This window comes from Camellia sinensis, unplaced genomic scaffold (assembly GCF_055761805.1).
Source record: "Camellia sinensis isolate YWXY unplaced genomic scaffold, ASM5576180v1 Unanchor3, whole genome shotgun sequence".
Lineage (NCBI taxonomy): Eukaryota > Viridiplantae > Streptophyta > Magnoliopsida > Ericales > Theaceae > Camellia > Camellia sinensis.
Genome location: NW_028129178.1, coordinates 9,151,997 through 9,165,345, shown reverse-complemented (window position 1 = coordinate 9,165,345; position 13,349 = coordinate 9,151,997). Strand labels below are relative to the sequence as shown.

Below are 13,349 nucleotides of genomic sequence, written 5' to 3'. Positions count from 1 at the left end.
TTACATAAATTATATTCAATAAAAATAATTATATTTACATATATGGTTTTGTATGAATACCAGTCAAAATAGTATATAAATAATATATATTGCATATATAGTCATGTGATGTTCAAGTGGCATAGTGGAGGGAGTATGTTGGTAAAGGTGTTGCCAGTTGGAATGGTTCACGGTTCGAATCTTAGAAAAATCAAAGAATTTATTTTTTTTTTTTTTACGGAAGAACCTTTGGCGACTAAACTTTAAGTCGCCAAAAGTGTTATTTTGGGCGACAAAATAGTTTAGTCGGCGATTCATGGACTATTGGCAACTAAAATATTAGTCGCTAAATGTGTGCTTTTAAAAAGTGTAATGCACCAATGGCGATTAAACAGTTGGTCGCTAAAGAGCTCTTTTTTGCCGACTAAAAAAAGTTTAGTCGCCGATACCTCTCGCGACCACGTATGCGCGACAAAAGGGGCGACTAAAAAAATTAGTCGCTGAAAGTAAAAACTCGACTTTCGGCGACTAAAAGCGGACTTTTGGCGACTAAAAATCTAGTCGCCAAAAATGATTTTTCTTGTAGTGATCTGACTTGAATACCATATTTTATTTCTAGATCCACTGGAATCATTTTTCGAACAGGCTAGTGAGCATGGATAGAAAAATAACAACATTGCATCCTTATAAAATGGTGTTTATATAAAAATAGTTGCATCAATAGATAAGACCAGGTCTCGTATTGGAGTTTTGGCAGCTTGAAAATGATCACACTTTTGGGTGTTGGCACATCCATTTGGGTAAGGTAAAAGATTGATCATAGGGGTTGATTAGAAATCCATCTTTCGAACATAGCACAACATTCAATAGGCTTGTCCTGTGGAGCTATATGTCCTCCTCCCTGTTAACACACATAGAGTTAACATACAAAATCAAAAAGGAGAGAGGGGGTTAATTTCACTTTCTTTTATCCTTTTAACAATTGTCAATTTTCTTTTTTAGTTTTATTCTTAAATTATTAATTTTATTTATTTAGTTATTGAAGTATTGAGTACAAACTCATCTAAAAGCTGAGGTTGCTTGATAAAATGACAACTTTATTATTTATATTATATTTTTAACATGCCCCCTTACGTGTGCTTGAACTTTTATTCTTCATAACAAGCCAACCATATGCAAACAAGTTTTAATTATCGGGTAGGCGGTGGGGCTCAAAGACATGATATATTGTCTGCTCATATACCATATTGAAATATTGACTACAAAGTCAGCTAAAAGCTCAAGTTGTTAGAGAGAAAGGGCAATTTATTATTTATATTATATTTTCGACATTATTCTATACAGTGTTTTATTTATTTATATTTTAGTTCATATGATCCAGTTCAAGATAAAATGTACAATTGTGGTGGAATTCTAACATATTACATCCATACAAAAGGTAGTTTTATAATCCACACAATCTAAATTATACAATCAACCATTTGTCTTCTCACTCACATTATACTAGACAACTCACAACCTATAACCAAATAACTCATATTCTTCTTCACTCCTTATTTCAAAATAATGAGCAAGAAAAATGAGTGTCGTGTTGGGTGGTTTAAATTGTTTAAATTTTAAAATGACATTTTTACCCATCAAATTAGTCTTAGTGGTTATATTTATTCTTCATTTGGCTAGCTTAAAAGCCAACTTATTGGTCAAAAAGGCTTCTTTTGCTAAACAGTCTTATATCTTCTAACTAATTCATGTTTTGCAAAAAAGTGAACTTTAACTACTCAATGAAAGTTAAGAATATGCCAAATAAATTAGTTTTTTATGTTTTTTTGTTGACTTATTTTTACCCAAGAAAGTAGTTTTGAAACTAATTTTCAATAAACAATCGTGTCCAAATAGACCAAGTCTACCCTCAAATTAGAAACCTAGGAATGAATTTGACAAAATTGATACAAATAGAATAAATCACGATGATTTAAGAGATAATAGTGAAAATGACCTAAAAAAATACAAAGAACGTAAACAAAAAATAAAGAAAGAAAAAATAAAAGAATAAAATAATGCACTTGACCTTTTGTACTATTTTCATTTTTTTTTCAAAAAATAAAAAAGAAAAAGAAAAATGATGCAGAAAACTTGTTTGACTATTGGTTTTTTTTAAAAAAAATATTTTTCAAACGTCTCCTTTTTGTAGAAATACTTTTCTCAATTTTTAATAATAACTATTTTCACAAAAAATAAAAAGGAAAGTGTTTTCATTTTTTGTAATTATTTTTATTTTAAAAAACATGAAAACCAAAAATAAAAAATTCGAAATGATACCGAACACATTTGAAAAATATGCAAAACAAGTGAAGGGGAAAAATATCATACCTTCACCGTAGCAAATGTCATCCGATTGGAGTAAGTCCTTGTATAACTACACATTGTCAATGAAAAATAAATAAATAAATAAAACAACATTTGCAGTAAGCTTTCATTTAAGAAAAATGAATATGAAAAACTGAAGTGAACCCACCCGGCAACTTGACCTTGGACCCACCATGAACGCCAGTCATCAACAATGGAATAGTTGAGAGCTCTAATCCATGCTTGGGTTCCCAAGAATGGAACTACCATGTCGTGATCACCGCTGTTTGAGCCATCATTACACCAACAACTTCTTTATTATTATTATTACTAATTTATTATTTTTGATGTTGTCGTTGTGTGCAGGAACCAATTCTCTACCATTAAAGAAAAATTCGGTTATGTCTGGTTAAGTCTGACTTTAATGATTTAAACAATTTATTATGTAAATTTTTTGCATATTGATTATTGACTCTTCAAAAAAAAATTTAATTAAATTAAATTAAATTTATCTAATAAGGATTATTATATATAATTTCATCAGATTTAACTTCAGAAAAAAAAGGTAGGTTCTTTTCACCAGGAATCTTAGTTGTTTAATTGTGTTTCTAGAAAATATAATGAAATCATGTAACAACAATTTATTACTTTTTTTTTTTGGGGTGTGTGTAGATGATCAATACTCAAAAGACCTATAAAAATGAAGAGTTTGATAATTAAAATGAAATCCATGACAAGACTGACTGCCAATTGGACACAATTAAACTTCTCTCCATGTAGAAGCCAAATCCTTTTTTTCTTCTTTTTGGTTTTTGTTTATGAGATCCTTTATTTGTCCGCACAAATCAGTCTCTTTAGCCTCACCATTTTATAAATTTTGTTTAATACCATTTTATCTCTCAGTAAATTACCATTTAAAAATTGAAACCTGAAAATGATACAAATATTCCATCATTGCTAAACCCCCTCCCTTTGTAATCCCATTCTTGATAACCTCTTTTTTACACCTCACTACCCTTCCCCACTTACAACCTTATTGGCTACATATTTTGTAAAAGCCAGTTACAGTTCGACACGTGGCAGAGTAAAGGTAATAAAGGAAGGTTATTCAAGCCTTTAATCCTGATCGTACACGTGGCAATAAATATTGGTCCTCACGTGATCTGAGTAAATAACGGGATGCAAGATGACATGTCTTCAACGGTTATTCATATTCAAATTCAAGTACAAGAGGGAAGCTCAACTGTCAGTAATGGCGCTACTTGTAAGGAAGCATGATCAGCGATCATGGAGGAGCAGTTCGACGGTTCGAAGTGCAGTTCGAAGGTCATCACTGACGGGTATAACTAGCAGGGCAGCCCCCAGAAAAAGGGACGGACTCAGATCATACAAATCAGTCATTTACTTCATATATTTTCTTTTCCAGTCTTTTACATTTCCAGTCTTTAAATACCTGTTTTTTAAATACCTGCACTTTAAATACCCGCACTGCACTTCGATTCATAGGAGTAGCTTCAAGTAGATTCAAGTAGATTGCTGTTGTAAACCTCTCCGAGGATGAGTTTGGACCATTGTAAGTGTTCATTTTTATGAAATACTTCAATTGTTCTTCATATTACTGTTATTTCTCTTAATTTCTCCTAAGTCAAGCCACCAGTAAAAGTCCTCTTCATTGAGGCTGAAAAAGAACTAAAACACAATCGTCTGATAATTGGTTGGCAATCACAATTTCTGTAAGGACTGATTGATCCTTGCTGGCACGCTCACATTTACAAAAATACCCTTCGAAAAGCCAAAAAGCCAACATATATTTTTGGCACGCCCAGTGGGACTTAATTAAAAATGGCTAGAAGAAGACGACAATGAGAAACTGAACGCTTGGAAGAAGGCGTGGAAGGCGAGGTAGAAATACCAAATCCAGAGGATAATGTGGTAACACATCCTGTGGAAACTCCTATATTGTCAGAACCTATGGTCGAACAGACCAGTACTTCTGGACAAGAACCATATGTTCATATTATTGGACGAAACCAAGGAATTGGACCATCCACTGTGCCATTTACTCAACCAACAAATCCATGGGATGGTTTAGTAGATGCCATGGGACAACAATTAATGAACACAATGGAAAGGTGGGCAACATCCTTTTTGGATCGAATGAATAACCACCAACCAACAAACACAAGACACACGGAGGAAGTTGTAAATGTCCCCCAACAAAGATTGGCTAGAGAAAAACAGCCTATGCAAGTTAATGGACATTCTAATGGTCAAACTAGTACCCAAAACTTTGAAAGACCATCACCTCAGTCTTGGTATGAACCTATTTCAAGGCCTATAGCAGGCCAAAATGCCTCAGTACTTAATAATGAAGCCACACAAGTTGGTGGATCTGGCCAAGTACAAGAAACTGGCATAAGAATGGTTACAAATCCCATGTTCGAAGCCATACCTGGCACAAGGGGGTACACTAATCCCTTATTCGAATTTACACCCGGGGGGTTGGAGGGTTTTCCTACAAATGGCAGAGACACAACACCTGTTCCAGCACCTTTCGCAGGTCCTTTCGTAGGTCATGCTCAAAGAGGTTACCCATACCCTCAACAGCAACCTGCACTACAAGGACAACCAGCCCCAAATTTACCACCTTATGGACCAAGAGGACCACAAGCATAAGTTTGTCTACCAAATCCTGTGTTTGCCCCTCCAGTAGTGGTTCAGCAGGCACAAAATATGGTCCCTAGAGACCAGATTGCTGATATTGTTAGGGAGATATGTGGACCAATGGCTCGGGGGGTCCAGACTCCTATATACAGAAAACCATACCCAGAATGGGTAGATAGGGTACATGAATACCCAAGAGGATTCAGAATACCAGATTTTACTCTATTTTATGGAACTGGAAATCAGTCAACTGTAGAGCATATTGCTAGATTTGCTGCTCAATGCGGTGAATTCACTAACCATGATTATATGAAACTGAGATTATTTCCAAATTCTCTGACTGGAGAAGCATTCGTATGGTACATCAACCTTACACCTGGGTCCATTCAAAATTGGCAACAGATGGAAGAGGCATTCCATGCCCAATTCTTCCAATCAGAGCCAGAAGTTTTCATGGCAGACTTGGCTAGATTGAGTCAAAGGCCTGAGGAAAAGGCTACTCAGTTTATTGCCAGATTTAAAAGGGCTCGAAATAAATGTAGAGTCATCCTGCCAGAGCCAGAATTCGTCAGATTGGCTCAAAATGGTTTAGAATTCAGGCTTCGAAAGAAGTTTGATTCAACTGAATTCAGAGATTTGGTCGAACTGACCTATAAGGTGTCTCGATATGAAGCATTATTAGAAGAAGAACAAGATCGAAATAATGCATCATATAAGACATATTATAGAGATCCTAATTATGAAATAGATGCAGCAGAGATTGTAGGCAAAGAACCTGTAGTCTGTGAAGCATTAATTCATAAGGATACAACTATAGACCAGCAGTTTAAAAAGAAAGACTTTCACAGAAAATACTCTTTCGATTTAACAAAAGCAGATGGCATCTTTGATCATTTGCTCACGGCTAATTTCCTTAAGTTACCTAAAGGAGTAAAACTACCATCTCCAGATGAACTAAAAGGAAAAGTATACTGTAAATGGCATAATTCCTGGTCTCACTCGACTAAAAACTACATTGTTTTTCGAGACAGGATCCAAGAACAAATTCGAAAAGGAAGTTTGAAGTTCTCAGCTAAAACAGAAAAAGCCATGGGAATTGACAGTGATCCCTTTCCAGAAGTTGGAGAGGCAGCAGCCAATGTCATTACTTCAGACTTCCAGAACTTGTCCTTGACAGAATTGGAGGAAGTCAATGTGCAGATGCATGTTGCTAATCAAACCAATATCAAGAAGAATACTAGAAGCCCACCAGTTATTGAACAAGGTTTTTCACACCAGAGGGAACACTCTGATGAAGAATCACTGGATGATGATTCTTTAGAAGCAGCGGTGATGCAGAGAATGTGCCCCAGGTGCAGACTCAGTTACAAGTGGTTGAAGGGGCTTCCAACTGATGGGAAGCAATACTACAGGGATGTTCAGAGACGTCCTAAGTCAACCAATGCTTACAACAAAAGGCCGTATCCGGCTAGTGATAGGCAGAAACCACCAGTGGTTGAGCCTGTGCTGAGCAGAATGCATGACAAAGGCAAGAAGCTCTTGCATGAATCCAGGCCACATAACTATTATAGAATGGAGAGTAGCCATTCTGAAAGAAAACTGGAGAGAGGTTCAATTCATGGAATCAGAGCCAGAGATTGGCCCCCTAGACCAGTTTCACGCAGGACAGAAAATGGTCACCCTTATCGAAGGTCTGAATCAGATTCAAAACATGAGGACAAAACCAGGCACTTACCTTCACGGCCAGTTTCGAAGATGGCTTCGAAGGTGGAAAAGGGCAGATCAGCGTCTGAATCAGCAAGTTCATGGGTACCTGGAGTCCCAGACTGGTTTGTAATGCAAAACAAACCTAGAGAATTGCTTGTTCGAGGAGATGTTGTAAACCAAGGCAGGATGATCAGGCCTCCTATGGTGGCTCCGAATAACTGGGTGCTGCTTAAACACCCAAAGACAAGGGAACCAGACATGGTCCCAGTCATCTCAAGGTCACAGAGAAGAAAAATTCAGTGCAGGTACACCCAGTATCAGAAAGATCTGAAGGAAAGTGGAGAGAATTCTTCACAAGTCAAAATGGAAGGAAGGAAGAACCCAAAGTCAGACTATGCTCCAAAGCCAGTTCCACAGAGCAAAGTGGTCTGCAGCCGAGAACAGTTGGCGAAGGTTCATTCTGAACTGAAAACCAGAGAGAAGGCTAGTTTGGTAGGGTTGGAGAAAGCTTTGATGGAGACAGATAGCGAGACTGAAGAAGAGATTAGCATAAGCCAGAAGAAAGAGGTCGTGGAGGAAGAGATGTTTGAAGCCTTCATGGCTGAGCAAACGTTTCTGACTGAAGAGCCAGTTGAGAAAGATCCTTCGAAGGGATCAGTTAGCAATGAAATACCAGAATGCATCATGCAGGATGTTTCTGAGGGAGTCGACCAAAGTAACCAAGAGGGGGAACAAGTACAGCCAGCCATCCAGTTTGGCTCGTTTCCCCCAGTATCAGTGAACATGGTACACATACTACCACAGGAATTCCAAGCTGGAGATGAAAATCAAGAGGGGCAGGAAGCTGATCCAGTCCAGATCTCTAGTGAAGGCTCGCAAGCAAGTATGGTGCAAGATAATTTTGAAATGGTTACCCCGATGGAAGATGAATGTGAAAGTGAGGAAGTGGTAAGCATCAATCTATCGTATCCATTTGAGTACCCCTCGGATTCGATGACGCAGCACGTCAGGCCTTTGTACATCAAGGCTTTCTTTGATGGGGTACAGCTGAACCGAGTCCTGATAGACAATGGGGCAGCAGTAAACCTACTCCCGAAATCTTCTTTGAAGAAACTAGGAAAAAAGAATCCCAGGTTGATACCAACCAGCACAACCATTGCTGGTTTTGCTGGAGATAAGCAAATGGCTCAGGGGATTCTACCCATTAATTTAAGTGTGTGAACCAGGGATTGCATGACAGCATTCTTCGTAATCGACAGTAATGCTAAATATAATGCTTTGCTTGGAAGGGATTGGATCCACACTAACAAATGTGTGCCTTCTTCTTTACATCAGAAAATCATGATGGCTTTAGGCAATGGAGAGACAGAGGAAATCGATGCAGATCCTCAACCCTTCATAGCCTGTGCAGACTTTGCGGAGGCTAAATTATATATTGAGGGAGTAACACCGCTCAGTATACTGATGAAAGATGACAGTTCAGCCGAAGTGACGGCTGATGAGGAGGTGACACACCTGAAGCACTTAGTCCAAGAAAGTGCTGATGAAGAAGTTGTCCTTAGAGATGACAATGATGCCTGGTTATAGGTAAAGAGAGGAACCACAAGAAGCCAAGTCCTTGGCTTTGATTAAATTTTCAGCATTGGATATAAAAGCAATAGTCCAGAAAGTTCAGGAGCCAGAGAGAGAGGCCATGATAATTGGCTGCAAACAGCAGCAACAACAGGCTAGAGTCTTGACTCTTGGTAAGTACTGTACCTTGGACATTGAAACAAAAGTCCAGGAGATACAGGAAGAGGAAGCCTTGTGGACAGATTTTGTCTATGAGGAGGAGGGCAGAGATATTGAATTGAAGAACCTGGGGGCAGAACCAAGCTTGAAGATCACTTCAAAGGTAGCAGAAACCAGAGGGAGTTCTCATTCACAAGACCCTTTAGAAGAAGTAAATCTAGGGGAAGGTTCTGTACAACAGCCCACTTATGTAAGTGCTTGCTTGAATGCTCTGGAAAGAAACCAGCTATTGGTTGTTCTGAAGAAATACAAAGATTGCTTTGCATGGTCTTATAATGAACTACCAGGATTGGACAGGTCATTAGTGGAACATAGGCTCCCTATGAAGCCTAACTTCAAGCCATATAAGCAGAAACCAAGAAGGATGAGTCCAGAAGTAATTCAGAAGGTCAAGGAAGAGATCCTCAGACTACTCAAGGCAGGTTTTATTAGGATAGCCAGGTATGTTGAATGGCTATCTAATATTGTGCCTGTAGTCAAGAAGAACGGTAAAATGAGGGTATGCATCGATTTCAGAAATTTGAATCTAGCAACGCCAAAAGATGAGTACCCTATGCCCATAGTAGATTTGTTAGTAGATAGTTCAGCAGGGCATCAAGTTTTATCAATGATGGATGGACACTCTGGTTATAATCAAATCTGCATTGCAGAGGAGGATGTCCATAAGACAGCATTCAGATGTCCTGGAAATATTGGCACCTTCGAATGGGTTAAGATGCCATTTGGCCTGAAGAATGCTGGAGCTACATACTAGAGGGCTATGAACACCATTTTTCATGACCTCATTGGAGGGTATTTAGAATGTTATATTGATGACATTGTAGTGAAATCCCAGTCCATGGAGGAACACCTGCTTCACTTAGAAGCAGCCTTTGAAAGGATGAGGAAGTTCAAGTTGAAGCTCAATCCTCTTAAATGTGCTTTTGGTGTATCATCTGGAAATTTCTTGGGCTATGTTGTTCACAAGAAAGGAATACAGATTGATCAGAATAAAGCCAAAGCAATCATTGAAGCCAAACCCCCATCAAGTAAGAAAGAATTACAAAGGTTCCTTGGGCAGGTTAACTTTCTTCGAAGGTTCATTTCTAACACTGCAGGGAAAACTAAAGTATTTTCTTCCTTGTTAAGGCTGAAAGATGAAGAGGAATTTATGTGGACAGCAGAGCATCAAATTGCTTTCGAAGGTATCAAGGCCTACTTGGCCAACCCTCCAATGCTGATGCCACCAAAGGGTAACAACCCCTTGAAGTTGTACATAGCTGCAGCAGAAGATTCATTGGGAGCTTTCTTGGCCCAAGACAATGAAGAAGGCAAGGAGCAAGCTGTTTATTACCTTAGTAGGTTTTTAAATTCTTGTGAATGTAAATACTCAGCTGTTGAAAAGCTGTGCCTTGTTTTGTATTTTGCTGCAATGAAATTGAGATACTATCTTTTACCTACAACTGTCTTGGTAATTGCAACCACAGATTTGGTTAAATACATGTTATCTAGACCTATGTTGAGAGGAAGAATTGGCAAGTGGATACTAGCCTTGTCAGAATTTCATTTAGAATATGTCCCTCAGAGGGCAGTAAAAGGGCAAGTTTTAGCCAATTTTCTGGCAGATCATCCATCTCAAATAGAGAGCCAAGAAGTAATGAAACTTGGTATGGCCAGTGTTGAGCCATGGCAAATGTGGTTCGATGGGTCGAAAGCCAATGGCTTAATTGGAATTGGTATTGTAATCAAGTCTCCACAAGGGACAGAAACTACCCATGGTTTTAGAGTGGATGAAGCTACCTGTTCCAATAACCAGGCTGAATATGAAGCCTTAATTGTAGGACTAGAGATTCTTATTGGATTACAAGTACATGCAGTTGACATATTCGGAGATTCTCAATTGGTGGTTAACCAAGTGAAAGGAATTTTCAAGTGTCAAAGCATAAGTATCTTGCCATATTATGTTGTTGCATTACATTTGCTTTCTCAGTTTCAAATAGCAAATGTAACCCATGTTCCAAGATTCTTGAACAATAGAGCCAATGATGTGGCTCAGAAAGCTTCGAACTTCAAGAGAAGGGATAATACACAAAGGGACATAAGCCAAACAACATATTTGAATAAAAGGAATGTGGTCTTGGAAGTCAATCATAATGACTTACAAGAACAAGATTGGAGGCATCCAATAATGCAGTACTTGGCTGGTCCATCTTCGAAGGCCAGTAGAAAAGTCAAATTGCAGTCTATGCAATATATGATATATGGTAATGCTCTCTACAAAAGGGGGGGAGATGGCTTATTGTTAGAATGTCTAGGCCCGAAAGAAGCGCTAACAGCCATGGCTGAGGTCCATGAAGGTATCTGTGGTGCTCACCAACCTGGTGTAAAAATGAGGTGGTTGCTTCGAAGGCATTCCTATTATTGGCCAACCATCCTTAAAGACTGCATAGAATATGCAAAGGGGTGTCAGGCATGTCAAAAGCATGGCACAATAAGGCACGTGCCCATAACTGACCTACATGCAGTAGTGAAGCCTTGGCCATTCAGAGGGTGGGCCATGGATATGATGGGAAAAATACACCCACCTTCTTCGAAACATCATTGTTTCATTCTAGTGGCTACTGACTACTTCACTAAATGGGTCGAAGTTAAGCCATACAAGGCTGTAGACCAAACAGAGGTTATTGGTTTTATTAAAGATTTGATCCATAGATTTGGCATCCCGCAAATCATAACAGTTGATAATGGAACTGTGTTTGATGGGAAGATGGTGAAGTCTTTTGTGGCAGAATTTGGAATTAGTCTTGTTAATTCCACACCCTATTATGCACAAGCTAATGGTCAAGCTGAGTCATCCAATAAGTCCTTGAAAAAAGGAATACAAAAGGTTGTGGATGGCAATCCTAGGGATTGGCATAACCTATTATTGGATGTTCTGTGGGCATATAGAACCTCACCGAGGTCAAGCACAGGAGTCACTCCCTATGCCTTGGTGTATGGACATGATGCAGTCTTACCAGTAGAGATTAATGTTAAATCTTTGAGGGTAAGATGTCAAGATCAATTGAATCCTGAACAATACCATCAAAGTATGTGCTTAGAATTAGAAGGCATAGATGAAGCCAGAATTTTGGCATTAAATAACATTCTTTTCCAAAAGAAGAAAGCAGCCAAGAATTATAATAAGAAAGTCAAACACATTGGCTTTGATGAAGGTGATTTGGTATGGAAGACAATACTCCCAATTGGGATTAAAAGCCATAAGTTTGGCAAATGGTCACCTAACTGGGAAGGACCATATCAAATTCATAGGGTTCTGCCTTTTGGAGCATACCATTTAAGAAATTTGAATGGTTATGTATATCCCAAAAAGATTAATGGCAGATATTTAAAACCTTATTTTCCAACCATTTGGGAAACACAAGGGATAGAGTGAACACCATATGCAAAAACACAAGCTTGTTCAAATGATATTCAAAATATTGTGCTTTCATAAAGAATCAAGTACATTGTGCCACAAATTGGCCCAAAAATCATTACAATGCTTTAATTGTTTTTGTACAATAGCTTTCCTATTGCTAAGGGAAGGAAATAATTGAATAGCTACAGCCATGTCTTCTTTTCGATCAGCCAGCCCTTGATTGGTGATGTGCAGTTTCTTATCAGTTCGAACCAAGGCTTGGTTTACTGCGGCTAACTCCTCTTCGAGCTGAGCTTTCTTCTCCAGGAGTTGGACTCGAAAGTGGGAGGCAGAAGAGTGTTGTTCTTTCAGAGTTGATACTTCAGTATGCACTTGAGAAACAAAACTCTGGTCCTTAGCCAGCTTATCATCCGCAGCCTTAGCAGCATGGCAAATGTTGAGATAAAAATCAATAGTAGCTGCAGCCTGAGATAGATGACTTGAGACACTCATGGCAGACTGCTCAGCAATGTTACAGCATTGAAGGAACCCATTCCTGATGATAGGCCTTTGTAAAGCCTCGAAGGGTATCCTCGAAAAAAAAGTCAACAGTTCCAAGCATGTGTCCAAATCTACTGCAGGTGCAAAAGGCTTGTTGCAGGAGGAAGGAGAACTCTTGAAGATTTCCAGTAGGGAGTCAGCCAAGGCTAATGGCTCAGCTTCAGCAGTAGAGGTAGGAGAGGTAGAAGGTATGTCAAAAAGACTAGCTAGTCTTCCTTCAAAGATGTCTACCTCGTCCCTTGACATGAAGGGCATAGAGAGTGTTGTGGTGGAAGACACAAAGGACTGCATAGGGATGGGAGAAACGGATGGAGCATCTTTGGCAGCCTCTATGGTCTTGGCCACCAGCAAATCAAGTGAAGAGGGGCTGGAAGTGAGCATTGGTGATGAGCCATGAATTGAAGAGCTACCAGTGTCCTCTGTGGAAGAATCAACTGCCACTGGGAATGGAGCAGCAGTTGGAGTTTCTGTAAAGGACGGAAAAAGAGCAAGGCTCGAAGGAAAAGTAGACTGAGGTAGGTCACGAGCCAAAAAAGGGAGGTATGGCTTTAATCCAAGAAAAGGAGATGTAGGAATACTGGGACTTAAGGAAGGTACGTCAAATATAGGCTTTGGAAGTGGAAGTACGATTCGAACAACCCTGACATTTTGCATTTGATCAACCTCAACCGAAATTGAGGAAGGCCTTATTGGAAAGGTGAGTGCAGTGGTTGTCGCTGCAAAAGGAAGAAATGCAGAACAATGTTAAACTTCAATACCACAAGCTGACAAAGTAAAAAACAGCAGAGGTATGAAAGAAATTACTTGTTCCAGAGGCACTGGTACTGATGGGAGAACTGCGGAGAGAATAGTGTCCAGCAGTCCGTTGTTTTCTGGCTAGTTCCCTTTGCAATGCATCAGCAGCAGCAGCTCTCTCTCTTAA

At 39.0% G+C, this 13,349-nt stretch overlaps 1 protein-coding gene across 4 annotated transcripts in view; it reads right to left on the bottom strand.

The window, feature by feature from the left end:
* Positions 1–570: 570 nt before the first annotated feature.
* LOC114263317 (serine carboxypeptidase-like 7) overlaps positions 571–13,349 on the bottom strand; it is a 48,938-nt gene continuing 36,159 nt past the window's right edge. For all 4 annotated transcript variants that reach the window (XM_082912401.1, XM_082912402.1, XM_082912403.1 and 1 more), the window contains 3 exons: positions 2,495–2,608; positions 2,350–2,395; positions 571–880 (listed from right to left, as the gene is read on the bottom strand). In XM_082912401.1, coding sequence (XP_082768527.1) covers positions 797–880; positions 2,350–2,395; positions 2,495–2,608 — 244 coding nt within the window. In that variant the 3' untranslated portion in view covers positions 571–796. The remainder of the gene's footprint in view (positions 881–2,349; positions 2,396–2,494; positions 2,609–13,349) is intronic.